The 27,431-nt window shown below is 40.5% G+C and overlaps 1 protein-coding gene across 1 annotated transcript in view; it reads left to right on the top strand.

Moving 5' to 3' along the window:
• TRHDE (thyrotropin releasing hormone degrading enzyme) overlaps positions 1-8,446 on the top strand; it is a 221,826-nt gene extending 213,380 nt beyond the window's left edge. Inside the window, exon 19 of the mRNA XM_075057976.1 lies at positions 697-8,446. Coding sequence (XP_074914077.1) covers positions 697-840 — 144 coding nt within the window. The 3' untranslated portion in view covers positions 841-8,446. The remainder of the gene's footprint in view (positions 1-696) is intronic.
• The last annotated feature ends 18,985 nt before the right edge of the window (positions 8,447-27,431 follow it).

The following is a 27,431-nucleotide window of genomic DNA, read 5'->3' as shown; positions in this document are numbered from 1 at the left end:
CACCAGTGCCATCAGCTGTAATAATCCAGGTGATAGGGCTATAATTTGAGTATACACAAGAACAGAGCAGGGGCCTTTTCGGTCTGCTGAAAAAAGATCGAAATTTTCTCATAAGGGAAGGAGTCTGTTTCAGGCATTCAAAGATCATCAAATGAGTGCCCACTTGCTATTTTGCCATTCTCTTCACGCTGTAACCATCCTTTCTTTTTCCAAACAACTGACCTGTATTATATCATCAAAAGGGTTCTGTGAATCAAAATGAAATACATTTCTTCTGAAGCTTGATAAAACCAAAGGGCGTCAGGGCTGCCTTCTGCTGATATTTGCATATAAACCTGAATTAGAAGCATTTCCAGTGCTCCCAGTTTGGTTTCTTAGGTAGAAATAAAAGTTTAGAGCAGCCCAGCTGTCTACACAGTGCAGCAGCTGGGCTGCAGGAGAGAAGGAGGGAATGATATTAATGTGATCCGGCACTGACATGCCAATATCTTCCAGTGGAACTGAAGCAATTGCATCACATATAATTGACAGTCTGCTGTCTTATTACATTTCCTATTAAATCTTTCTACAGGATACTGCATTTACTTCAAGAGTGATCATGGAGGTTTGTCCTAAATGCCAGCCTTGTTTGTGTGCACTAGAAATATTTACTTCCTTTAGTTCCTGCAAATTTAACTTGTTAAATTGTATTTTCAGCTAAAGAACTTCATAAGGAGTTACGAAGAGGGAGCTGCTGCCTCTTTCTCTCGCGCCGTGGAAACAGTAGAAGCCAATGTGCGGTGGCAAAGGCTTTATAAGGAAGAACTATTCCAGTGGCTAAGAAAATCCTTGACACACTAATCTGTCTTTCCGTTCGACCATTTAACATGAAGCTCTGCAAGAGGGAGAGGAGACATTTTAGAAGTGTTCGACATTAAAATCGTGAATACAAGATCAGATTGCAAGGATAAGGGGTTTTTTCCTTCTTTTTTTTTAAATTATGGGATTTTTTTTTTACACTGGGCTCTTGTGAAATTGTCAAGAAGCTTTTCAGAAGAGAAGATCACGAATGCTTGTGAAATCCAGTCCTCAGTGTACACAACCAAACATGATATTAAGTGGTGCATGTAAATGTTGAAGAAAAACAAACAAAAAACCCTTCGAAGACTATTTTGTGCATGCTTGTACTGTCCCTGCCTGTATTCTAGCATGCTTATGTATAACAGCCACATTTTGTATGTGAGTTCCAGTTACATCAAAGATGGGCATTATACAAAGCACAAAGACTATCTACGACAATCAGTGTTGCAATGAACAAAAGGAAAGCAAGGAAAAGGAAATGCAGAAGGCTTCCAACTTGGGGCAGTATGAGATGTAAAGTCAACTTTCCCACTAGCTGCCAATTAGGGTACCACTCGGATTGTCTCTTATATGATTACAAAGATGCCAGCTCATTTTTTGAGTTGCCAATTGTTGTATCTGCGTTCTCCATATTCCCATATTTAAATAAGCAGAATATAAAGAGAGAGGAGAAAGAGAAAGGGGCGAGGAGGAGGGGAGGGAGAGAAAACGAGAAGGACATCATCCGTGTGTTATAATCATACACATTTATTCACTGCTGATCAGTGGAACAGTGTAGTTTTAGCTGTGAATGTATGTGGTGTTGGAGGGGAACTTTGCATTGATGTCACAGAATCCATGAACCACCTCTTCCCAGCTGTTTGACAAGGCAGTGATACTCACGATGGGTCACCCAACCTGTGCAGTAGTAAGTTATGCAGCTGATAGTGCACAAGTATTATAAATAAACATAAGATTCAAATGGAAATTAGCAAAAAGGGAGAATATCTTGCATGCAAAGGCATAAAATTACCCAAGAGGGCTGTCTTGCATGTGGTAGACCAGCCTCTGTAGCGATTTATTATGATAGACAGGTCTCTGTAACGATTTATTATGATAGACAGGCCAGATTCTCTATGTGGGCAATACTTTTGCAAATACGGGATGTACCTTTTATGCCAAGTTAAAGAAGTGAAATATGGAGAAAGAGAGGGGCGGGGAGTGTGTTTATTTGTACTGGCTAATACCAAGAACTCTGTTTTCTTTCTGTTTCCTTGTATTTAACATAGACCATTGTAGATGATTGACACTTTTCTTAATCATACGCTTGTTTCTTTTTTCTCAATCCTTAATCTGAAAGATCAGTGACACAGTGGAACTGCTACTTGTACAATGACTGTCTGCACCATTGGTGCTAAGTGTTGAGGATAAAACTGATGGGGGCCAAATAGTCTCCCATGTCTACACTGGGGAGAAAAAAACCACAAAACTACAGGGAGTTTTCAAGAGGCAGCTTGCAGCATCTTCAGAGGGGGAATGTAGATGTACGACAGTGTTTCTTTATCCCACCCCAGGCTATCCCAACCATCTGACCACCTCATGGCCCTGTACTTTGGGAACATGTGGCCAGCGAAAGTAGAGAGCAGCCATTTGGTCTGGTTGTTTCCTTCACAAGGTGTGGAAGTTACCAACACGCTTTACGGTTGCAGTTGCTTATCCCCAGTAAGTTGTGAATTGAAACATTAGCGCAAAAAGAACCAAACCCAGGCATCTTCAGATATTGTCAGAGTTGTGTGGAGACAGTATTGTTTTCTGGGCTCTCATCCCCATGGTACTCCGCGCCTCAGGAACTGGTAGGCACATCCCATAACGAAGCTGTCGTACCCATCTTGAGCCTGTCGTTTTATGTTTTTTACTGTGCAGAGGGTGCTGTTTGTGGATTGGGTGCATGAAAACCTGGTGTGGGCATTTGCTCCCCTGTTTGGTGCTGCCTAGCACCGCATGTTAGCTTGATCACGTAAAACCAAAAGAAGAGGGAATGCTGTGCTCTTGTACTGTTAACTCTTTGCCTTATAGTAAGCCCTAAACTTTTGTGCTGTGTTGCAATGCTAGTGAACCTCATGCCCAGAGACATTATCATGTCCAAGTTGAGTGAAATCCTCCTCCTCCTATGTATTTTACCTACCTCACAGGGGTGTTGTGAGGCTTGACTAATGTTAGCAAAGCACTTGAATATCCTCTGATGAAAGGCATTTAAAAGTGCAAAGTATTATTTTATGTGGTTGACCAAACTCAACCTCAATGCCGGTATGTAGCATCACGTTATTAATTTCTACTGAACAAAATCACATGCAGATTTGTTACAATAAAAAAGCAGGCCAAATGTTCTTTAATATAACTTCTACCCTGTAATGAAGCCCAAAATTATGATATCCAAAGAGTGTGCAGAAAGCCAAGCCCTGAAACGTGAATTGCTTTGAGGATTTCAGAGATAAGAAGTTTGCGTAATGGTCTGTCCCTTTGCAATTCTGTTCAAGATTGTCCTTGATGACTTTTCAGTTTCAGCACCACAGATTAAACTACATACCTCCAGGATGCACATAGAAGTTTCTGGTCTTTCCGCTGATGAAGGGCAGGCTAACAGTTTGTTCCAAAGTCAAAAGTTTATTTCAACCTCTGTGTTCTGCACAGTGCACGCAAATTTCCGGTGTTGCTCATTTGAACTGAAGTTCTTGCACTTTTAGCTGGTGTTGGATGTAAACTAATATTTTAGTGGCCTTGAGCAACTGGTCTACCACAGATATCAAGCCCTAAATGTATCTATTATACATACCTAGTGATGTATTGCTTCTAATTGTTGTATTCTAGTAATGTTGGTATTACTTCTTTAGCTAAGGTTGAGCTGGCCTTTCCATTATAATTCCCTATTCTTTTATTTTTTATATTTTGTATTTTGCTGTTTCACACTGAATCAGGATTAAATTTAAGTGGATCAAATCCAGCAAAACTATAGCTGTTTTCTGCAATATTCAACCCCCTTGCATTTAATTATATGTCCTTAGAAACTTTTTTTAATAAGAAGTTCCACACAGCTGTGTGTTAAAGAATAGTTGATACCTCATGGAAAACTCTGATACGGTTTGCTTAGAAAAATCTATTCATCTTATTGATTTTCCTTCTCCTTTACCAGTCCTTTTCTTCCTTTGTCCTTATCTAACGATGGGACCCATTTTTATGATTTGGATTGTGATTAGGAAGCCAAATACCCCCAAATTTTCAGCGTTTTCAAATCCAGGATTTAATTTTGTCCTTTCTAGTGAGAGAAGGTGCTGCAAAACATGGATCCAGTGTGGACATGGACCTCACCCAAGCCCTGGGCATAATTTTACAGAGATTTGATGAGACCTATATCTCTAATCTGCCTTTGTATGTCTCAGGATCCTTTGCAGTTATTAATTGTTACGGCTTACTAAATCATGTAGGAAGACATATGAATAAATACGATTTTCTGCCAGCGTAACAATATACCTATTGTAAAAATACCTACTGTATTTTTATAACATTGTCCACTGCAAAAATATCAGCCTATTACTTTGTAGCTGCTAGAATTATTCATTTATCTACTGCTAATAGCTGTTAAAATGATAGTAGCTACTAATTGCGACCAGGGCAGGACAATGTGAAAACATTCTTCTGACATGAAATGTCACTTCTGCTATTACTGGGAGTACTTGGACATTGATTTTGATGAAAAAAACTTCCTGTGTCCTTAAGAACATCCAAGTCTGTGACCTTTGATGATATTTTCAGTGAATATAGCAAGAATTCTGATACTGTGTTGGAAACCAAAGATGAATTTTGTGTAGCTTTTGGGCTGTTGTGGATATTTCACTGAGCTTTTAGAGTGTCAAAGGAAACATCTCCACTGATGCAGAAGGCTGCTTTCACAGCAAAGATCCTGAACCATACAATGAAATCCTTAGTAGTAAAGAATAAAAGAAGCAAATATTTTATATATATATGTTCATGTGAAAAATTCTCTGTAGAGATAACTTTCCCATAAAATATCAGTAAGTCTGATTATTTGGATAGAAAAAAGTGAAGCCAATATTTGCAGGTGAGGGTGCCTTTGTTTAGATACCTGCATAATAAGGTTTTGGGTTTCCACGTGATTGTAGCCAATACTGAAGTCAATGAAAATAGATTTTGAGCCAAATGTGCCACCTTCTCTTTGAGGAAAAAGGATGTGGCTTTGAAAACTGCTTATGTGTATAATCAACTCAGCACCAGTGCTGTTATGAGTACTCACCGTGACAGGCTGCCTGTCCTCAGCAGGGTTTATAGCCACAGCGTCAGTACGAGCGTGAAGGAGTAAAAGGACCGTCCTGCTTCCGAGCAGCCTGGCTGTGGGCTGTTTGCCCACCGTTGGATGGAGCGGTCCAAAAACTGCTGGCTGCATCGTCCGCCGCTGCTGCCAGCCCACCCGGGTCAGGAAGGCAGCTGGGAATCACTGAAGTGCAGAGAGGCTCCATCCAAGTTTCTCTCAGCTAGACGGGAGGGACAGAAGGTCCCTTTGCCTGTTGTGGGAGATTTTCAGAGATTAGTGTCATTGCCTTGTGCTAGCAGGAAACAAAGTGAGCCTGCATTGCACAGAAAAACCTAAATCCCTGAGCTCTGGTCACCCCAGCTGTTGGCTGAAATCTTTGTAAAGGTCTAGAATATTAAGAACCAAGTTCTTCAGAAGCCAGTTGAAATGGTCAAAAAAAATTTTGATTTGTCAGTGCATAAAAACGCAGGCAGTCTTTTACTTTATGGTATTTTTGTTAATGTTGAAAATGTGCTGTGAGTTTCTCAGGCTTTTTTCTAACGAAGGGTTTGGAAGGATTAAGGGTAGTAATAGTAGTCACTGTACTAATAACATAAAAAAATTTCAGATGCCTGTGCAAACCTGTATGGCACTAGTGTCGGTATGGTTCCCTTTTTGCATACAAAACTGTAAAAAATTGGCCACTTTGTTTCTCATGTGACTGTGGAAGCTTCTGCCTGTCTCAAAACCAATACTGAAACCCAGCAAAACCACTTTGACTTGAGCAAGTAGTCCATGGTGACATGAGTAATTTAGTCTTCAGTGAGAAGGAAGGGGAGAAGGGGACCGCGACATGTAAGGATCTTTCACCAAAGAGAGGCCACGTGCCCTAGTTGGAGCAGAAGCTTGAAATCAAGTATATTTTGAAGAAGCTTGTGGAACTTAGCTCCATCTTTTGTCTTTAGGCTGACAGTGGAGGATAGAATACCCCCACATGCTAATGCAGTTGAGGTTGGATTTTATAAAACAGATGTGGAGCTGGTTTCATTGAGATGTGTTTATGGAGAATCACCCACAAGAGCAAGTGCTGTGGGTCAGACCCAGTGTCCTTTCTCAGAAAAACTGCATTTATATTTGGCTGATCTGTAACTAGCGAAGTCGGCGCGACTTTGCCAAGCAGCATTCCTGAACGCTTCGCTTATTTTACGTGCGCTCTTTCCTAAAGCTATCAAAGTGATGTTGGTAGAGAACGTAGAGACGAGCGGAGGGGACTGCGCTGCAGCGGGCAGTCACGAGCCAGATTCCCCCAACCTTTCCTGGAGAGCATCGCTTGGATTTGCCCGAGAAGGATAGTCGTGGTACAACGGGCGAGGCCAAGAGCCGAGATGCGGCCGTAGTTCTCTGCAATACGTTTCAGTCCGCTTAATGCGTTCATTTCTGTAATTTCACAATAACCTGTAGGCAAACTGACAACACGTGTGCGTGGCCTCGGATCCTGCGTTGGTGCACGGTGCGGTAGATCCGTTGAAGTGACTGATGTGAGTTGCAGCTGAGGATCTGACCCGTTGCTTTCCAAAGAGCCCCCTGAGGTGACGGCTGGGCTGGTGTACGGGATGTTTCACCTATTTCTGTGTTTCGGTAGCACATATTGGATGACAAATGTTTTTTGTTTTCCTTTCGCTTTTCGTTAGACGAATGCTTTGCGATCGGTTCCAATGTGATAAAGCTTTGTAATATGTACGGAGAACTGCAGAATACCGTACTGTGAAGAGTGTGGCTACTACCTTCTCTTTTTCCTGCAAACAGTAGATTTCAGCAGAGATGGACTTCCCTGGACTTAGACACTCTGTGAAAAAAAAAATATACTGACAGTTTCTAATGGAAACATCATTGTAATTACTGTATAACTACCCTGTACAAAGACAGCTTTATTATATGTGTAAATGTAATTTTGCTATGTTGTTTTTATGTTTGAGGGACAATAGGCTTTGGTGCGGGTGAGACGTATAGCCTTATGAAAACAGAGATTGTAGCTCCCTGTCTGATGTTTTACTGAAAGGTGTTCAGCTGCTCTATTTTTGCAGAAGATAAACATAAACCAGTTCCCTGAAAACTAATGATCTATTCCGCTACACACACGCCAATGACATAAATGGATCATACTATTGAAAATAAAGGCTTGATAATAAATTGCATTATTTTCCCAAGAGACTCCACATGTAAGATCTTTTGACACCTTAAGAAGAAGTCCTGCAGCTATTAATGCTGGTTGTAATGGATGAGTCCGTCTATTAAGTCTGTCTCAGCCTTAGATTAATTCTGAATACTGTAATTATAAGAACATATTTTTCCATCACTTCTTGAATCTATACTCTTTCAGTTCTTTGTCAAATAAGAAGTGGAGCTGGCTCACTTTAGGTACAGTTCACCGATGGTTTCACACAAATGAGCGTTTGCAAGGTCAGGATGCCATTTTCATTTAAAGGAAAAATGGGTCATTGCATTATGTCACAGCTCGGTGTGTACCATATACACATGCACGTATAGCTTCTAATTCCGGACCGTTTTGCTTTGACAAAGCTTTCATTGGTTATTCGTATTTACAGATCTTACTCAAAAGTTCCAGCTCGGCAAAGCGGTTGGGCACGGGCTGGATGTGAGGCTGTGTGGAGCGCGACTCGGCCACATAGATAGGCATGGAGACAGTCCCACTGATTTCTGTGGGATTAATCGAGTGCTTCAAATTAGGTACCAAATCATGCCTCTGGCTGAAACAGTCTTTCTGGAAAGTGATATAGGCTTCTGCACAGGTTTCAGGTGCAGGATATGGTGATGTTTTTTTGCTGAATTTAAAATCACAACTTACTTTATATAGAGCCAACCTGCTCTTATCTCTTTTCTTTTTTATAGAAAAGCCTATATTTTGCATATAGAGGGGAGATACTGATTCTCAGTATATCTAAAAATGCCAAATTGAACAAGGTTATTTATTGTTTGAAGCATCCTGGGATTTGAGAGTAAAACCAGAATTATTCTTAGAAAGTTAATGGGTCAATATAGATCTAATCAGCAATTAAAACCATTAGCCAAATAAAATATGTGGATTTCTGTTACAGTTTACCAGAAAAGTGTTTTTCTATGATATGCCTTTAAAAATGACTCCATAAATATGGGACCACTATGTTTTCAACATAAAATTTTTACTCCATTCTAACTAAGGACTGACTAAATGGATTTTTTTTTTAAATGAGAAACTTTATCTTCTGTATTTTAAGCAGAACAAATTTGAATTTTGTCTCTGATAATAAAATTTTGTATAGTAATGTGTAATTCATCACTGTCTTAATTTTCTGACGTGGAGACATGGCTAAGATAAATAATACCCAGCCTTTCGATTATGTTCCCATTTCAGTTGAGATAACAGTTTAATAATGCTGAATAGATACACTGAGCTTTTACAATGAAAAACATGCAGGAAAAAGTATTTTTTGACGTGAGGAATTTTTCAAAACAGATTAAAATGCTGGGACTAGTAGAAAGCGGAGATCCACAGAAAATACAAAATTTGGGCTTGGAAATACTCTTAAGCACTCCAAGACTAACAGGACTGAGAGCAAAGTCTGTCTTCTGTGCTTTTCTAATTATGTAAATTTTGAATAAGCAAAAAGATATTTTCATTGGTAAAAGTGATTTCAACTGGAATGCAGTTCAAATGGCTTTTTAATAGAGTCCTTGAATTCAGGCTATTATTTTGCTTTTTTGAAGAACAGTTTTCAGTAACAATGAGATGTGAAATACAGGCAATTATTTACCCATTGGATACAATCACGTTCCCACTGAAGTCAACTGGAGCTTTGACATTGACATCACTGGGAGTAGAAGCCAACCCTGTATTTTTCAAAATGTACCTTTCAATGCCAGAATGTCTGTTTTTTCTTTAACAGTAGAGATGTTTTCTTCTGTACTGCGCATCTTAGTCCGCTGAAAAGCCGAAGGGAATTTTTAACGTCCTGAGTTTGCAAAGCACGAGAGGCAGCATTGATGCTTTGAGCACAGGTAAGCAGAGCTGGGGCCTAAATGAGTATTTTTATAGTATCCGACCGTTAAACACTTCACTGTATTCTCCTGGGGCTAGAGTTTTGCCCATCCTATACGTGTATGTCAGCAGAGTATGGAGACATAGCCCTCATATCTCTTTTTCCTGAGTTCGGGTCTGCGGCGGGAGGTGGCTTGGGGGCCAGTAGAGAGCTTTTACATTACGAGGGGATACAGGTAGGTGGGATGAACTGCTCAAGGCTGGGAGGTACTGCCCCAAAAGCAGCCTCGTCCCTCCCTTTTCTGCCACGCAGCCCTCTCCAGCGGTGTTGAAAGAGCTGAGACGAAGCGTACGGCCACCCTGGAAGCATCCCTGGGAGAGGCGGCAGGACGTCCGGAGGGAGAATTGGCACTTGCCTCCGCAATCCCACCGGCAGCACGTCTCCTAATCAAACATCAAAAAAGAACACGCCGGTTTCTTCCCCGGCGTGGCCGCCGCAATCAGCAGCGCTTCAGTCGGTGGCTGAGCTGCTTTCAAGTTGAGCGTTTTCATACCAGACCAAATGAAGGGCTGTTTATTTGCTCTCAGCTCAGTGTCTTCAGTGAGAGCAGGACTTTAAAGGCACCCGTTTGCTTTGAAAACTCCGCAGCGGAGCTGGAAGGAGTAGGAGGGAGAGAAGTTAGAGCCTTTGGTTTGTAAACTGACTTAGGAGTATTTGCTATCTTAGTAACAGAAAATCAGCTTTTGCTGACTAATTCCCCGCTTCCTCCTATTCCTAGCGAAAATTATCTAGCTTTCTTTAAGCTGCACCTTCAGCTTAGAAGCCACCACGCGGAGTCCCGCTGCTGTCAGAGGCGCTCTGACTCCTGCACGCTGCAAGGACCAAGGCCTCAGCAGTGGAGAGAGAGGATTCAGTGAGTTCTTGATAATCCTGGCTTTTCTGAGGATCAAGCACATAAACCGCATGATAGAGAAGCAGTATTGAGAAGGACTTACTTTGATGGCTGAGGCTGTATTATGGATGGGATGGGAAAATGAGCACAAAGATAGTTGTCAGAAAAGTGTAATGAAGATAAGGCTGAAATGATGTGAAATAATGAGGATGTGCTTGGGAAATTAAAGTCTCATTATGTTGAAACTTTGTCTTTGAGTTAGCAGCCACATCTACTGTGGCCAAAATCTAATTAAACTAAAATTGCTGGATGGCTAAAAGGAGACACCCTACTAGTGGGTGGTGTTTGCATCTTGGGGCTGATGTCAAACTACAGAAACTCCTCTGTACGGTGTCGAGCCCATACTGTCCTCCTAGGTCTGTGCCAGTTTGTCCTAAGTTCACCCAGTAGAATTTGGACTCGTGGTGCGAGGCTGAAGGAGAGCTGCATCAGCAGGGCTGGTGAGGCTGGATCCTCGGGTACGCTTCCCAGGCGTCACCTCCTCCCCGTCGCGGTCCTGCCCCTCTTTTTCTCAGGCCACAGCAACTGCAGGAACAGCGGGTAGAGCCTGCGGGTGTTTTGTAGGGTTCTGCCTCTCGGCAGTAATTGGAGGGCTGCAATGAAGAAACCAGGGCTCGAGACCTCGTAGAGCACTTTCACTTCACAGTATTTTGAACACGATGTTAATTACTCATTGTACTGCTACAGCGTTACTTTTGGCGAACGTCTTTTTGCTTCTTGAACTTGCGCAGGAATCACTTTTGTCTCTTATACTTACCATCATTTTTGACCTGCTCGTTGCAGAAAGTTAAGAAGAAGAAAGAGGAGGAAGAGGGGGAGGATAATAAGATGCTATTATATGACATGTCTATTACAGTAATTCATTTCATGTGGCACAGAAGTGTTGCCAGTGATAAATGCATGTTCCTGGTACAATTATGAGATGTACCTTGAACTTTTCAACAATAAAACTGTCAAAAGGTTGCAATAAGCATAAGCACAAATGTGAATCCATCCCTTAAAAAGATGAAAGAGCTCACAAATATCATTTTAATAAATGGTATTATTTTCAGAGATGCACTTTCAGATTCATTAACTATTCATAGTTAATACCAAAAGAATGTTATTTTTTCCACTCTACAGTTATGGATATAACCCATTTTTTCCCATCCCACTCAGGTGCTTAGCTGATTGACACATTTTGAATACATTTCTGTGGAGGTTAGCGTAATGATGTCATAATAGAAGTCTTAGCACAAAATCATCATGTATTTCCGTATGTACAAGTGGAAATCAGAGCAGTTCTGTCCCTTTCAAAATGCCTATAAGGTTTAGGGTGGTTGATATCAAAAGCAGGTTAACCCAAGCAGGCGAGTAACCCCAAGGCAAATAAGTTACTCTAAAGGAGAACACGTCAGCTTGGAAAGCAGAGGCACTTTGGGGAGGGGGAAGGGGGTCTTTCTTGGTTGTTTTCTGAAGATTTGTGCAGCTATAAAGGACAAGCAAAGGAAAACTCCAACCAAAGAGGCTGGAGCAAATGAAAAAAAAATGAAAACCAAGCCAGAATCTGGACTGTGGCTCTGAGAAAAGCTTACAGAGAAGGCACTTTGGCTAAATGCTGAATTGAAAGACTGAAAAGAATATGTACAGAGGGTTATTTCACATCAACAGGTCCAATTTAATGCCAAGCAGTTACAATAATCTCCAGTGGAACCAGTGTGATAGGAAAGAACTCGAGTTTTTATGTTGCAAAGAGTTCACTGGCCAGTATCATAAGATTAACGAAACACATGCATTTTAAAACATTCCTCCTGTACTTACCAACAACTGTAAGACAAGTTATTTCTGCTTAAGATAAACACTGGGTGATGGTTACCACTAAACGTGGTGGGTTTGAGAGGCAGTAAAAGGTGAAGACTTCCTTAGTGCCTTTTTGTGACTGGTCTATGCTGGTGAATAGGGGAGCCTCAGCTGGGATTTTACCCGGTGTGCTATGCATCTGCAGATTTTTCCCTTTAGTTTTAAAACAGTGTAAAAGCCATAAGCTGTACCATGTATACAGAGTGCTTGTACCATATTAAAATATATGAACTGCTTAGGGGAGCTCTTGCTTGAACTAAGATTAGTTTACAGAATTCAGTAGCAGATAAATGGTTGACTCAGGAATTTTTTTGTTCTCTTTAAATCTCCTTATCACTGAGGGTATTTTTCAGTAATAGTTCAGCCTGGGAAAAATAGTCAGATGAATAAAAAACTAAGGACAAAATATCAGGATCATGGTTCATAAAAACTGTCTCTGCATCTGTCTGTACATAACTCATTCTTCTGTGACCTTGCCCAATACCAAAATTTCAAAGGCATGTATAGGGTTTGCATTTTACTTTTTTTGTGTGCACAGTATGACATTAAATTAAAATGGGCAAATATGTAATTGATATAGCTGCATGGAATTTCTGTGGAGGCTAAGTACTCAAGATTACACATATAATAAACAGGAAAATGAAGGTCATAGGTTTAAAATTAGGTGTGCAATTGCAATTACAATTTTAAAAGCGTTTCACTTGTGTTCAGCAATTCTACTTTGTGATAGGGTATAAAATGGTGCTACACATTTTAAGTGTGTAAGTGATTTGTTTAGGCTATAAAAGGACAAAAAAGTCTACTACTTCCTTCCTACATACATTAAACTTGCAGCTTCTGCTAACCAGATACAAACCTGACAGGGCATAAAAGTACAAAATGCTAATTGTGCTACGTTTGAAAAACTGAAGTAAATAATGAGATTTGCTAAAACCAATGGATTAAGGGAAATACGTAATAAGAATTGACTCTACAAACTTCAGCAAGTTAAATGCAGGCATGATAGACAAGTGAATAAACTCCAATAAACAGAATTGACTCACTTTCAACTGGGCAAGATCAAGTTTGTCTTCCTAGTAAGTAAGTATACTCACTTTTCTACATTGTGCTAGCAACTTCTAATTTGTATCGGACTTGGTGACAGCAGAATTGTATACCCTGGTCTGAAGGCACAGCAGGACTGGGGCTTCCATGTGTCCTGGTAGTAATGATTCAATTAATGTACTATCCAGTCCTATTTTAGCAGAGCTAGAGAGATCTGAGCAGCTGAGACAAAGCAGTGCAACACACTACTTCCAGAGAGTCTGGTTCCTACAGTGTGTGTCAGACTTGCTAAGTTTAGGTGTCTACTGGATAGATGTCTGCATCTGAGCTAGTTATCGAGGATCCCTTAGTCAACATGGAGAGAAAAACAAAAAAATCACATCATAAAACATGCAGCTAATGAAGTAAGGTGGATAGAAAAGGGGAATATCATGCATTTCAGTAGTAGGATAATGTATGTAGGAAATTTTAAGGCATAACCTGAAGTGAATGATGAACTTTTTGGAAAAAAATTACTCCATTTACTGTAAATGAAATTAGTAATTGAAGGGAGTTGGTCAGAACCTGAATGTAAAAAAGTAACCATCAAACCAAGAGAGTCTCAGCAGGGCTTTTTTGTTTCTTCATAGACCTCTGTCACTTGTGTTAGATGGGAAGCAATATATCCTAGTCAAAATATGTTTGAGGATAGACACTGTCTGTTCTGACAGATGACAATCCTCTGATAGCAGGTAATGGCTGCAAAGTTGGTAAATTGATTCTTTCTTGTATCCTGATTTAAACCCAGATTATTTTTTTTCTATGCCATATGTGGGATATTAGCTTTTTTTCACTTAGTTAGTATTTAGGGTTTGACTGTTTCCTGATGACATTACGCAAGAACAGACACGGAGTAGTGCTTTTGGCTAAAACTAGCGTAGCTCCTGAAGTACTCCAAGGGCAGTGAGCAAATGCATTCTCTGAGCAAGGGTCTAGTTTGTTTTATCCACGAATAATATAATTTCATCCTGACTGTTTGATGCCATGGTAGGGGAGATGTTGTCTGATATAGAAAATCCTTTATATTGTCCAGGTCTTTTCAGTTTGTAATGTCTTACATCTTAAAAACAGACATAGTATCTAAGCACTATGTAGTAGCACACATAAGGTGGTGCAGTGATTTTCTTCACAGTGAAGGCAATTGGCAATAAGTTACGAACAAGTTGGCTGTAGCAAAAAAAAAAAAAAGTAGGTTGTAGGATTATAAAAAAATAACAAAAGTGTTCATGGCCTTGAATGAAGGCATTGGACTGCAATGGAATAACATACCACTTTAATCTGGGACCAGAAAAGAGCACCAGAGTACTTAGTGAAGAAAGATATTGAGAGAGAAGTATAGAAGTGGAACAGTACAGTACAGCGTCAATAATCTGAAGATTATGTATAAAGATGAACTATTTCTTTTGACCAAGCAAGAAGCAGCTTCAGGCTTCACAGCCCCTACACACATTTCAAACCATTATTAGAAACATAGTAGGCAAATGGCAGAAAAGAAATGGAGGACTAGATTAAAACAATTATTACCTACTGCTGGGCTTCAGAAAATTGAAGGTGGCAACACACAATGATTATGTATACTTAGGCATTCAGCGTATTGCCCTTTAATAAGTCTGACTTTGATCATCAGGATGCTAAAGAAGAAGTGTTGGGGAAAAAAGGCATTTCTGGACTTCTGGAGGATAATGAAAGCAACAGCATTAAGTAGTGTGAATTTACCAAGTACAGATCTTGCAAGACAAACTCGATGATTGCTTTTTTGATAGAATTGCAAAATTGTTGGATGAATTCAGAGCAGTAACTATCATTTATTTGGATTTTAATAAAGCATTTGATAGCAGCTTTCGAAATTAATTCAAACTGGCCAGGGAACAAACATGTTCACATGGACTGAAGTTGACTGAAGAACTGGTAAGATAATGAGAAGGGGCAATCTGTAAGACTTGGGTGAGATGTCTAGTGGATGCCTGGGTTTACTCAGGTTTTAATATCTTCATTAATGATTTCTCAGAAAGGAAGGAAAAAGCAGCCCCTTAATGAAATTTACAGTGTGAGGGACTTGTTAACAACAGTAAGGATGGGGAAAATTTACAAGACACTACCTAAGGAATTGAATAACGCGCAGGAAATAAGATTCACTTCTAAATGCAGGCTAATTCTCCTGGGAAAAATCATTCAGAAACTCAGTTACTCAGTAGAATGGAGAAACCTCAATAGTACCAGTGGAAAATAGTCTAGAGGAGTTAGCAGAGCAAAGCAGGTACAAGTTTGCAATGAGTTATAGTAGCAAAATGAGCTAGTACCATTATGGGATCACACTGTAATGCATAATGTCACCGAACAAGGAGTTATAATCTTTGTCTACCAATTTTGGTTTGACTACAATTGGATATGGATTTTCATTCTCTGAAAGAATTTAAGGAATAGGAAAGAATTCAAGATGAGAAACAAAACAGAGTTTAGGGAAATGGTATTTGATTGCTCCAATTAGATGTCTCAACTTGCTAATAAAATGAAGTCCTTGGCAAAGAGATTATGAAAATAAAAAGTGTCTATGTATTTATATGTATACTGAATAGGTATAAGATAATTAAGAAAATCTTAAATGAAAGACCAGTGACTAAGACAGTCTATGAGTAACCTAAACACAGTAAGGGAGAGGAAGTTTCTATATTATACCTGTAGACAAAAGAAGTCCTGATACCTGTAAGAATAGTATTTGCAGTGTCATCTTGAATTATTTGGATCATTTATGTGTTTAATATATGGATCCTTCTATCAGCTATGGTAATATGTGCCTTTAGAAACAATAGGAAGGGGAAGGAAGAGGTGCCATAGCTTGACTATCCCAAATTTCCTAGAATGGACAGGGTGAATCCTTTGGTAAGAATAATGGGATGAAGTTAAGAAAAGGACTGCCAGACCCAGGTGAGTGGTCTGCAAGTACCCTCTCAGCGTTTCCATTGACTCTTCAGTCTGGAAAACTTTACAAAGACTGAATCGAAATCCACAGCGGGCCAGATTTACTGCTCTGTTGCATCTTTAAATTTCTCCAGCGGCTGTCAATGTGTGTCTTTAAAAGATGTTTGAAGAACATCAAACACCTTCACTCACTAGCTAAAAGGTGCGTAGACTGACATCTGCCATTGGAAATGGATTGTACCTACCTGCCAATAGCAGATCCTTACTGGGATCTTGCTATCCTTACTGGGAGCTGCAAGAAGCACGGGGAACGGGAGGGTTTGGGCTTTACTGTCCCCCTACCAGGGCCTGGAATCAGCCCATGACCAATCTTAGCATAGTGATTGTCAGAAGGGATGGCTTTGGGGTAAGTAATTATTGATAAGAAAATACAAAGCATATCATTTAAATTTAATTTATTCCTGTCTTTAGCTTTTTTATGTGATTGCGGCTATACCTTGAAAAACTCTTACATGACTCTGATTTCTAATCCTCAGACTCTCCCAGAAACAAATTATAGCAGTGCTCAGAAACTCACCCCATTGGTAATTGAAAGCACTTTGGGCATCTTAAAAATGAGATTTTGATGCATAGATAAATCTAGCGACACATTACAATATTGCCCTCTGAAAGTGTGCAAGATATTCCTGCCTTGCTGCATATTACATAACATAGCCATTAAATGCAGATTATCTTTCAAAGGAGAGGCAGAGATTAATGAGTCAAATGAAAATGATGAATTAAATGAGCCCGATCAGACACACTTACAAAATTAGCTAGCAAAGAGTTCTATAGAAACAAGAAATATTCGAGATAGATTGCTCAAACACAATTTTAAGAAGAGTGGCAATGCATATAAACATACATTATCACATTACAGTATTCTTATTATATTCTATTTTTTTCTGTCATATACATAATGCAAAGACATTGCAGACATTACCCTGCAAACAGTACCTTGGGCAAGAAAACGGGTGAATGTCTTCTCCTAGATCGAGTACTGAGCGCCGGCTCTTCCTCTAGTGGGGGCTGGAGACTTCAGTGGGGCTCCATGCGAATCCGGAAAAGTCTTCCCTTGCAGCCAGGCCAGATCAGAGCTATAAATCAAAGCCACTGATTTGCTCTATGTCTTTAGGCAAATCATTTATCCTTAGCAGAATGCAAGTCATTTAGCCTTTGCATAATAATACTTTCCCCCCTCCAAGGGATATTGGGAGGTCTGAGTATTGAAAGGTGGGAAAAAGCTGGGAGAGCCTTTGGTGGAAGTTGTTTTGTGACTACAAAGTTGTCTTGGTTTTACATGCTGTACTGGGCAGGAAGATGGTGACTTGCTGCTTACCGCCCTTAACGCTTGTTTCCCACTCCCATCCGCTAACAGTTTTCCTTGTGTGTTGGCAAAGCCGTCGCTGATGCAGTTGTTATCCAGCTATCACTACTATTGACCCCATTGACCTCCCCAACCTCTTTATGTTCATGCAGAGTGTTCTACAAAAGGAACACTTTCGATGCAACCGGGACACAACTCGTTTTTGGAGCATTTTATGGGATCCCCAGACTTTGGAGGCACATCTGCTGATGCAGCGCGGTACTGCGGTCCCTCCAGCCCAGCTCACAGCCTGACCCGAAGCAGCTGCCTTTCTCCTTCCCCTCCGTAATCGGCTTGTCAGCTTAACACAGTTCAGTTAAGCGGCAATCTGAACGCATCTGTAGGTTGTTCTGTTTCAAAACTAAAGAAGGGCTTTTTGTATCTGAAATCTTAGGGATTTTCTCCAAATCTATCAGTAGGTTGGATGAAAGATACATTTCTGCCTACCAGCTTTGCACAGCCTTCATGCGGACAATCCTGGCTACAATAACAGAAATTTACCAACTGTATATTCAGTGGAGACTGCCAAGATGCCTTGCTGACACTACTTTAATTACCAGATCATCTGATAAATGACGGCATAGCTTAGTGAGATTTCTGAGGGAGATCAAGACACTGGCTCCACCAGACTGAATACAATCTCTTCACTTCATTTATGTACGTCTCTGAAATCAGTCATATCCCCAGCATATGTTTCTGGAACTCCATCCATCACCGTCATGATGTCTTTATCAGTTCATGCTAATACTGCTGTTTCTAACTTGAGCGCTAAAAGAAGATGTGAAAATAGATGGATAGATGAATAGCAGCTACCCTGGAGTTTTCTTATTGTTGGTGGAGTTTGGGCTGACAGGTATGTGGTGAGTGAATTTGACAACATCCTGACTGTGTTTGTAATTACGTTCTCTATCCTTATTTTTATAATAATTCTGTATTTAGCATCACTGTTCCAAAATATTGTTGTAAAAGAGCTGTGATCTATAACGCTCTAACCAGAGCTTGAACCGAGAGTAATATATTTTCTGAAAATGGGCAATAGAAATCACTGGAGAAAATGAAATGAATTCAGATGCTTGATCACTGGCAGAGGCACTGGCCTTGGAGAACGTAACTCTAGCAAAAAAGGAACATACAAGATCTATGTGTGGCTGTGCTGACTGCGGCACTGTTTAATTAACTTGGATGGCTGACCTTCCCAGATGCCTTCTAATGTGAGGGATTTTCATCGTACTTTACAGAGAAGATGGAGAGGACCCTGAGCAATATCTCTGGAAGAGTCAAAGCAGTCAAGGTAGGGAAAAAGCACTGCCACCGCCATTCCCGTCTGCTGGCAGAGGGCTGGAAAAGGAGGTTTTTCGGCTCGCAGGCAGGCTGTGTCGTGGGGGGAGCTCGTGCCCAGCATCCTCAGAGAGGCAGAGGGACCCACCGGGCTGGGACTGCAGATGAAATTGAAGAGCGGCTGCTTTTGGGCTGTCCTCCCCGATTCCTCCGCTGCCTCTCTCTTCCCCCCGGCAGGTCCCGCTGCCGTGCCGTGCCGGTGGCCGGTGAGCCGTGGCTGGGTGTGCGGACGGACAGGCTGACGTCCGTCATTGACGCAGGACGCTGCCGTGAGGTGGGCTGGCCGCCTGACCTCCGGGCTGGACAGCCCTAGAGTTTGCCAAATATCTCGGTGAAAAAGGTGGCTGAGGCGTGTTTCTGCTGTGGAAATGCCGGTTGACTTTTTCTTCTGGTCCAACTGAGCTAATAGGGGTTTTTTTTGACATTTTTCGTGTTACTCACCCAATTTTTGGCATTGGTGATTCCCTGGAGTTATTTGGTCCCTACAGCAGCCCGAGAGAGACACCGGGGTAATTTGGGGAGATCACTACCAAATCTTTGCCTGTTTTCCCTTGAGAAAGATGGAGACAAAGAAGTCCAACAGCAGAGCCCCTCTTCCAGACTTCTGGTGCTCTGCTTCAAGCCAGAGTGTCTTGAAGCAGCAATAATTTCAGTGGTTAGTGATCTCATGGGAAGAGCAGCGCTGCCTGATCAGAGAAACACTTCAAAGCACTATCAAAATTATGATAATTCCTTCATTTAAGAACTCTTTCTGGCTTCCTATCAAAGTGTATGCTTACATTGCAGCCACACAAGTGTTATTATAGATAGCTTTAAGCTAACTCTGTAGCTCTCATAACAGGACAAATAAGCCGATACTTTTCTGCGTGCTGCCTGCGAACCGAGAAACTTCAGGCACTGCTCACAAGCAGCTCTCACGTGATGTTTACAATCTTTAGCTCACATTTCTAGTCTAATATAGTCTAACTTCATACTACGGTCATTTTCAAGTTCTTAATTGAATCTTTCTTGTTCCAGAGCCTCCAGGGAAGACTCGTGGCTAGAAATTACTCTCCTTGAGGCCTCACGTGCCAATGTCATCATTTCAATGAATGCCACTTCTGCTTCAGGGCCAATTCGAAGGTATGTTCTTCTTGGGGCTAATCTTCAAGAACATCCACTCACCTTTTGTGAAATGCAGAAAAGCCCTGGTCCACATTTTATTTTTGGAAGATGAACTGAACCCATCAGATATTTGTAGCCTAAGCCAACTAACACCTGGTGAAGGCCATAGGATCAAGTCCAAACTGTCCAAAGGACAATAGATGCCATCGTGGCTGATGACTTATTGCCTCTTCAAATAACAGTGATACTGTGACTGCAGTCATTAAAATGTTCCCAGTGACTGGCCAATTCCCAGAACCAATTCACTAAAGGAATGTTATCTGCCTGCAAGAATAATATTTTAGAATATTTAATCACGAGCAACACACACAATTGTCTTTTAAGCAAAAATGGCAAAGTAGAAGTTAATATAGTCATTTTTCTTGCATTGTAAGCAGGCACATTTAGCAAAAGAAGACTGTCATTTTCTATCAAATAACTTTGATCAAGACTAATGACTTTCCTTGAAACTCCCATTTTTCTTCAGATCTCCATACTTTCTGTGAAAACTAAGGTTTTAATTATATTCTTCTTCCCTAGAGAAGGACTTTTATGAAAACAAATCTTGAGCCTTGCAGCACTTCAGCATTATACTCTTACTTCCTATTATTAGTATAATTAAACAAGTTGATTTCACAGAGCCTATGGACATGTTTTTATTATACATTGCAGGCTCTCCAAGAGTACATCCTGCAGAGTTCCTTCCACAGGATCCTGTATTCTCTCTTCTTTGACCATATAACTCTGGGACTCTACGAGAACAGTTTTCAAAGGGATTGCTCTCTGCTTGCATTTTGTTGGGCAAAACAATCATGATTTTCAAAAGAGCTCAGTAGGCTTTGTCCTAACTCTTTTCCCATGAGGTTAATTGTAGATTTCTATTTATTCTCTGGAAGTAAACAAAGCTACTACCATCTAAGTACATTTTTATGCATTAAACTTGGTGAATTTTGAGCAGCTTGCTCAATCGATATTTATTAAATGATCAGTGCTAACAATGAAGTGTAGTCAAAATAAGCGGTAAGCCTAAAATGTAAAATTTTTGATTACTAGAGATTTAATCAATTGAAGAAAACAGTGAGGCAAAATAATGAGTGATTGAAATACGGCACATGAATCATTTTAATAGTCTAAGTAAGCTAAAAGTAATAACACAGCCTTTGTCAAGCTTGTCTACAACAAAATGCTACTGTGCTGAAACTCAAGAATCAAATTTCACATTCTCCATCACATGGTACAGAAGAAAGTAAATTAAATAAATTACAGCCTGATGTGCCAAAGGAAGGCAACTGGAGGATAAATGTACCTACATTTTGTCAAAATACAGCGCTACACATTTTTTCCATCCACAGCAACAGTACATACCATGGGAGCGAGAAGGGTGTAAGCTGGCAGAATTAGTTTTTGGGGATCAAATACTTTAAGAGTGACAGAATTTGTGCTGCAGTGTGCTGTGTTTTGAGTGATCTGAGTCCTAACGGAGAGAGCCCAAGTGCTGGCAGCAGCAGTGGTAGTATATCCCACCATTGGTAGGATAATGGAGGGAGAGGATGCAGGGTGTTTCGGAAGTGCAGGTAGAAGTGTGAATGCATTGCAATTACTTATCATCCCATTTTCCTAATGAAATTAGTTACTTTGGCATACAAGTAATAACAAGCACTTGAATCAAAGGAAAGTGCAGGTTGAACTCTGGCATTTTGGCTCACAAAAGGGTTCTCATTGGCATCTTTTGTCCCTTCTACCTTGCAGAAAATTACCTATGGTAAAACAAAACTATGGTGTGTGTGTGTGTTTGTGCGTGCAGCTCCATACAGAGAAACTGGACCTAACACCAGGAATTTTATTTCAGAGTAGTTCAGGTCTGCTCCCATGCACTAACTGCCTGTTAGCTGCTGGAGTGCATCTTCTGGCTCCTTTTCCTCCAGAAGGAATCCGGTGCAAGCTTTCCCGTATGGATCCCTGATGTGAAGCAAAGTGCAATAAGGTTTGGGGGAATGATGGGAAATTCTCTTCAAAGATATGCTCCTGGTCTTTGTCTTATGATGCACAAGTATAATTTCAAGGTTCTCATTGTAGGCTGTTTGTATATACATCTACTTTGAAAAAGTCAAGCCCTAAAAGGCACAAAAATATTAGCTACTATATTAGAGTACAAAACCATTCTTGCACTGATCTTATTCATTTTTACTAAAACAACAGTAACACAAATTAAAGTTCTTTTCAAATATGAGGACCTAAATCTATACATGGCAAGTAATCACATGAAAAACCCCTAAAACTGATAATGACATAAAAACCTTAAAACTGATTTTAATGTTATCTAAAGAGGAACTTTAATATTGAACTTTGAGGTCTTAAATTTGATTTTTTTGTTATGACTGTGCATCACGAAGTTGCTTAGGGCACTTAGAGTTTAATACTATGCAAACAGGGACAATAAGAAAAGTATATTTGAATTAGTCATCTGGTCTTTTCATAGTTAATGGAGAGGAACACGGTGTTGCTTATCTCATTGTAATGTGGATATCTAAATTAGTTCGGGTGGTCATATATTGCATACATTGCCCATGCAGAAAGTCTAGATAATCAGAAGGGTGCAGAACAGACACATAGAGGTAGGTGAGGGGCAATGAATATCAATCAGAATATCTAAAGTGTACAGGATATTACTGAATCTTACCTTGATGCATCATAAACAGGTTTTATATAGTCATTACCTGATGTAAAGATAATGGACTTCATGCTTTTTATGTCTATGCCACAGCTTGTATACACAAACTCTTTTGAAATCGGGTGGCATTAAACCAGTGTGACAACATTGTAGAGGGCAGGAAAATCACATTTATGTTTGAACTACTGCAATATTGTTGATTTACCTAACTGACGTTAATTTAATTACTCAAAACTTTTAATTATTCACAGTTTTCAAATTAAACCCTAAGCCTCATTTTCCCATTTTCTCGCAGTTAAGCACTTGAAATGAGACATACAAAATGTCAATGATTTTTTATTTTAACTGCTGGTCATTTCAAGTGGTAACATAAGTAGTGTTTGTCTCTATTTTTATATAGTTAGGAATAAGATTGTCTCTGTTCCTGAATCTTCAAGAAACAGTAGTATACACACACAAATATTACCTGGATTTTATTTGTTTACTGCACAGAAAAAGTGTGTGCACTTACCATGGCAACCTTACTTTCTTCAATAACTCTTGGCACATCTGTGAGCCACTAATCTTAATGGAATATATTTACTCATTTAAGCTACAAATGCACTGAAAATTGCATCAAGCGTAGGATAGGACATTGCATCAAGGTGAGACACTCAGCATCTGTCTCCATTTTTTTCCGCTAATAGCCTGGCTGTTTCTTTCAAATAAACTAATGTCTCTAAGCCTCTGGTTCTTGCCCTGCCGGTTCTCTGTCTCCCCTGGTCCGTTGGCTGTTTTGCTGTGGTTAGGGACCTCAGCTCATCCTGATGCTCACTCAGCTCCTACCAGGATGGGATCCGGCTCTGGTGAGTAGCCTGCTGCTGATCTCCTACCGCGCACAGCCACGGATGGGTAGAGGCAAGCTGAGAACCTGCTGTCGGAAATTATTGATGGTCGTCTCTTGTAAACCTGTCTCTTTCTATACTTCATAGTAGTGAAAAATCAGTCCCAGTTATGTGATGGAGGTGGGACAGCAACCGTATGGAGAACCGTGTAGTGCTCTGCACGTGTTTGCGTATTTAAGCGTTCATCTACCCGTGTATTCTATCTCCGAACAGGTGCCCCATGGTTAGGGGTCAGGAGAGCCCCATGCTGGCAGCAGAGCACACAGACCCCGAGAGAAGATCCCAGTCCTTCCTCCCCAGGTGTGACTCCGCCTGTGACTCCAGATCTCGATGGTGTCCTCTCCCGAGCTGTGCCAGCTCTTACACGTGTCCCTCCAGAATTCACTCTGGATTTGCTTCTTCACTCTCTCGGGGCCAGAAGGTCGTCTTGCTCACCAAGAGCAATCTCCATCACTGATGCTTCCCTGGATGAGGGAGTAGATGTGGCGAGGGCCTGAGCTCCTTCAGAGCTTTCTCAGCAAAGGGTTCAGGAGCAAATAAATGATGTCAAGGTCCAAAGTGACATTTCCATGTGTCCTGGTTTCAGCTGGGATGGAGTTAATTTTCTTCCTAGTAGCTGGTACAGTGCTGTGTTTTGGGTTCAGTAGGAGAAGAATGTTGATAACACACTGATGTTTTCAGTTGTTGCTCAGTAGGGTTTAGACCAAGTCAAGGGTTTTTCAGCTTCTCATGCCCAGCCAGCAAGACGGCTGGAGGGGCACAAGGAGTTGGGAGGGGACACAGCCAGGACAGCTGACCCCAACTGGCCACAGGGGTATTCCATACCGTGTGATGTCATGTCCAGTATATAAACTGGGGGGAGTGAGTCTGGGTGTGGATCACTGCTTGGGAACTAACTGGGCATCGGTTGGCGAGAGGTGAGCAATTGTATTGTCCATCACTTGTTTTGTATTTTCCAATCCTTTTATTATTATTATTATTTTCATTATTGTTGTTATTATCATTATTGATTTTTTCCTTTCTGTTTTATTAAACTGTTCTTATCTCAACCCACAAGTTTTACTTGTTTTTTCCCCTATTCTCTCCCCCATCCCACTGGGTAGGTGGGGAGTGAGCAAGCGCCTGCGTGGGGCTTAGTTCCCGGCCGGGGTTAAACCACAACACTATGACTGCATTTTTATTTTTTTTTACAGATGTAACTTCTGAGGGTGATAACTCAATTTCTGAACCTGCTGGTACCTAAGGGCCTTGCAGAGAATCCCCACCTTTTTTCCCAGCAGACAGCCTCTGTGTCTGGTTTAAGGTGCCTGTGTGGGAGATAACTCAGTCGACAGTTCAGCCTGGTTTCCAAGAAACCTTCAGGTCTTGGATGATGCAGTTCAGACATCTTCCACCTCCAGGCTATGTCCGCACCGCTAAAAGGCATCTGCTCTGGGGAACGGTGCCCAGCTCCCAGGTCAAATCATAACATATTTTTATATTCGTTCACGTTGTTCTGTAGACTGGGTTCACGTCTTCTTTGGGCTCTGGGTAGCATGCTCATGGCCCTAGGAAATAATTGCTTGCTTTCTTTGTGCCTTTTGTTCAGCTCAAAGAAAATGTCTGGAATAATGCGAGGGCTGTGTTATAGCCTGGCTGCTCTCGTTTTCTTTTCTGTCATGATGCCGTTCGTTAGTGCTGGCCTAGGGCATGGCAGGGAGATGCAGGACGGAGTTTAAGGGGTGCAAGGCCTTTTGGGCTAGTTATTGAGGGATGAGGTAGCCAAAGCCATCCAGTCGTGCTTATGCAGTGTGGGCTGTATCCCAGCCTGGCTCACGTTCCCGAATCACTTCACTTCAAAAGAGAGCTGAAAAGTGACCTAAGGCACCCGGATAGTTTGTGTAAGATCAGAGAGCGGGGCCTGGGAGGGAGCTGGGGAGATAAACTGTCCGACAGCACAGGCTCATCCACAGCAACGGCTGCCTGAAACAGCTCTGTAATTTTTGGCAAGGAAAAAAATGCTCAAAAAGGCCGATAATTATGATAACAATTGAAATGGATGGTTCAGAAGCAAAACAGAAAGTTACAACTGTAACGATGAACAATATCATCAGAGTAAGATAAATGGGATGAGCTTTTGCTTTCTTTTGGGGCAGAATGGCATAGCAAGAAGGTAAGATCTTTTCCCTAGCATTAGAATTATGCAAAATAATTTTATAAAGACTCCATCCACTTATTTTGGAAAAGAGTGCCATGCTACAGAAAATGCCCTGCAGGTTTTGGCAAGAGTTTTTTTTTTAGTCTTTTTTTTTTTTTAAATACAATTCTGTAGATTATATACACTATAATTGTTTGCATTCTGAGAATATGGGATGTAATTGCACCACTGAACATGAAAGAGCCCACTGATGCGTTTGCCCAGTTATAGTAGTGCACATATTGCCTAGGGATGGGGATAACTCTATTGTTTCTTTTCTGTATGATGCAATTAAATTTTCTTTTCTGTACAGTGCAAGTCACAACAGCTTGTCAGTCCTCACTGCAGACTTTGGGAATTACTAGAATGTCAATATTTACTCCTTTTCTACCAATATATAACAAAGCTAAAGTCTCTCTCCTTATGTATAAGTGTGTGCATGTGTGTATGTAAAGCAAGTACTCTCAAGTGTATAAGGGCTAATCAGCTACAGAGTTCAAAATTAATACAATTTCCAAAGAGACCAAACATTGTAAATAAAATGTTTACACAAAAGATGAACTCAATCTCATTGTAAATGGAAAAAAAATACTGGATATAAAAAATATATAGAATAAGACAGTAGCTTCCCAAAGGATATGTGAAAGGGAAAGAAAGCAATACAGATTAGCCAGTGTTTGTAATTGTATTAGAGTGAGTATGTATTTCTTTATGTGTTAATGAGAGGATAAGAAGGATGCTCTTTGAGATACGATCATGTTTTCCCTGTAGAATGAGGAATTATGACCGCAGCTCTTTAATTTGATACCCTCAGGAGGTGTGAGTTTAAGCCCTCTTACATCAGAAAATCTTAGCATGAGTGGTGCTACAGTGGTAGCAGCAAAGAGGAAGAGATGAGGCAGGGAGAGCAGGGCTATGTGTTTAGTTTTAACGAAATAATGCATGTTGCATTAGACAAGATAGACCTGATGGGAAAGTCCAATGTAATTTTTAAAAGGTTTCCATATGGTTTTGACACAGACTTTAGCATTTCATGAAAATATTATGCTTGCTACAGTATTCTATTGCATGGATTTAGTACACGTTTAGACAGGGTAGCATTCCCTATTAAAAATTTTTATGTTAAAAAGAAATTTAGACTTTTTTTTTCTGGCCTATCATTTGCCTTTTTTTTAAAAAAAAAAGTGTGATCAAACAGGTATCTTTTTCATATTTTCACTGTCTAGTCTTGAAACAGTATCAGGGATCTCTTCAGTAATTTTTCTGCAAATATGTTTTTTAAAGAGTCTTAGTACATATTGCCTGATCCAGACCCCACTAACTTCATTGTCAAGAGTACCACTGATTTTGCTGGACTTTTTAAGTTAGATCCTGAATGATCTTGGAAGAGTGCTGTAGTGTGAATGCCTCAAACCATATTCTGTACACCTTATCTAGCCTGCAGATATGCAGCAGGATCACACAGACTTACCATGACAAGTGTGTGAAGAACAGTAGATTGGAGCAGTAGAATGAATAAATCAATGTGAAATTATCAGCTGAATGGTACACCTTGTCCCCAGCAAGTGGAAACTTTAAAAGGAGATGTTTAAAAAAGTAAGTGACTTCTTAAAAATACTATGGAGAGTGTGTGTATATATATGTATGTGTGTATATATGTATATATATATATGAGACTCATGATATGTCATTTGTGCTTACGTAACTCACAAGCCTGCACAAATCCTCTGCACATCAGACTGAGAGGTCCCTATAATTTTAGACAAATTATTTCTCTGCCAAAAGTACATTTTTTCTGAAACAGCATATTTCTAAATAGCGTCTGACTACTTTCCTGTGGAATCCGGGAAGCACAGTTT

The sequence above is a fragment of the Buteo buteo genome, chromosome 26, assembly GCF_964188355.1.
Source record: "Buteo buteo chromosome 26, bButBut1.hap1.1, whole genome shotgun sequence".
NCBI classification, from domain to species: Eukaryota; Metazoa; Chordata; class Aves; order Accipitriformes; family Accipitridae; genus Buteo; species Buteo buteo.
This window is presented reverse-complemented; position numbering and strand designations above follow the sequence as displayed.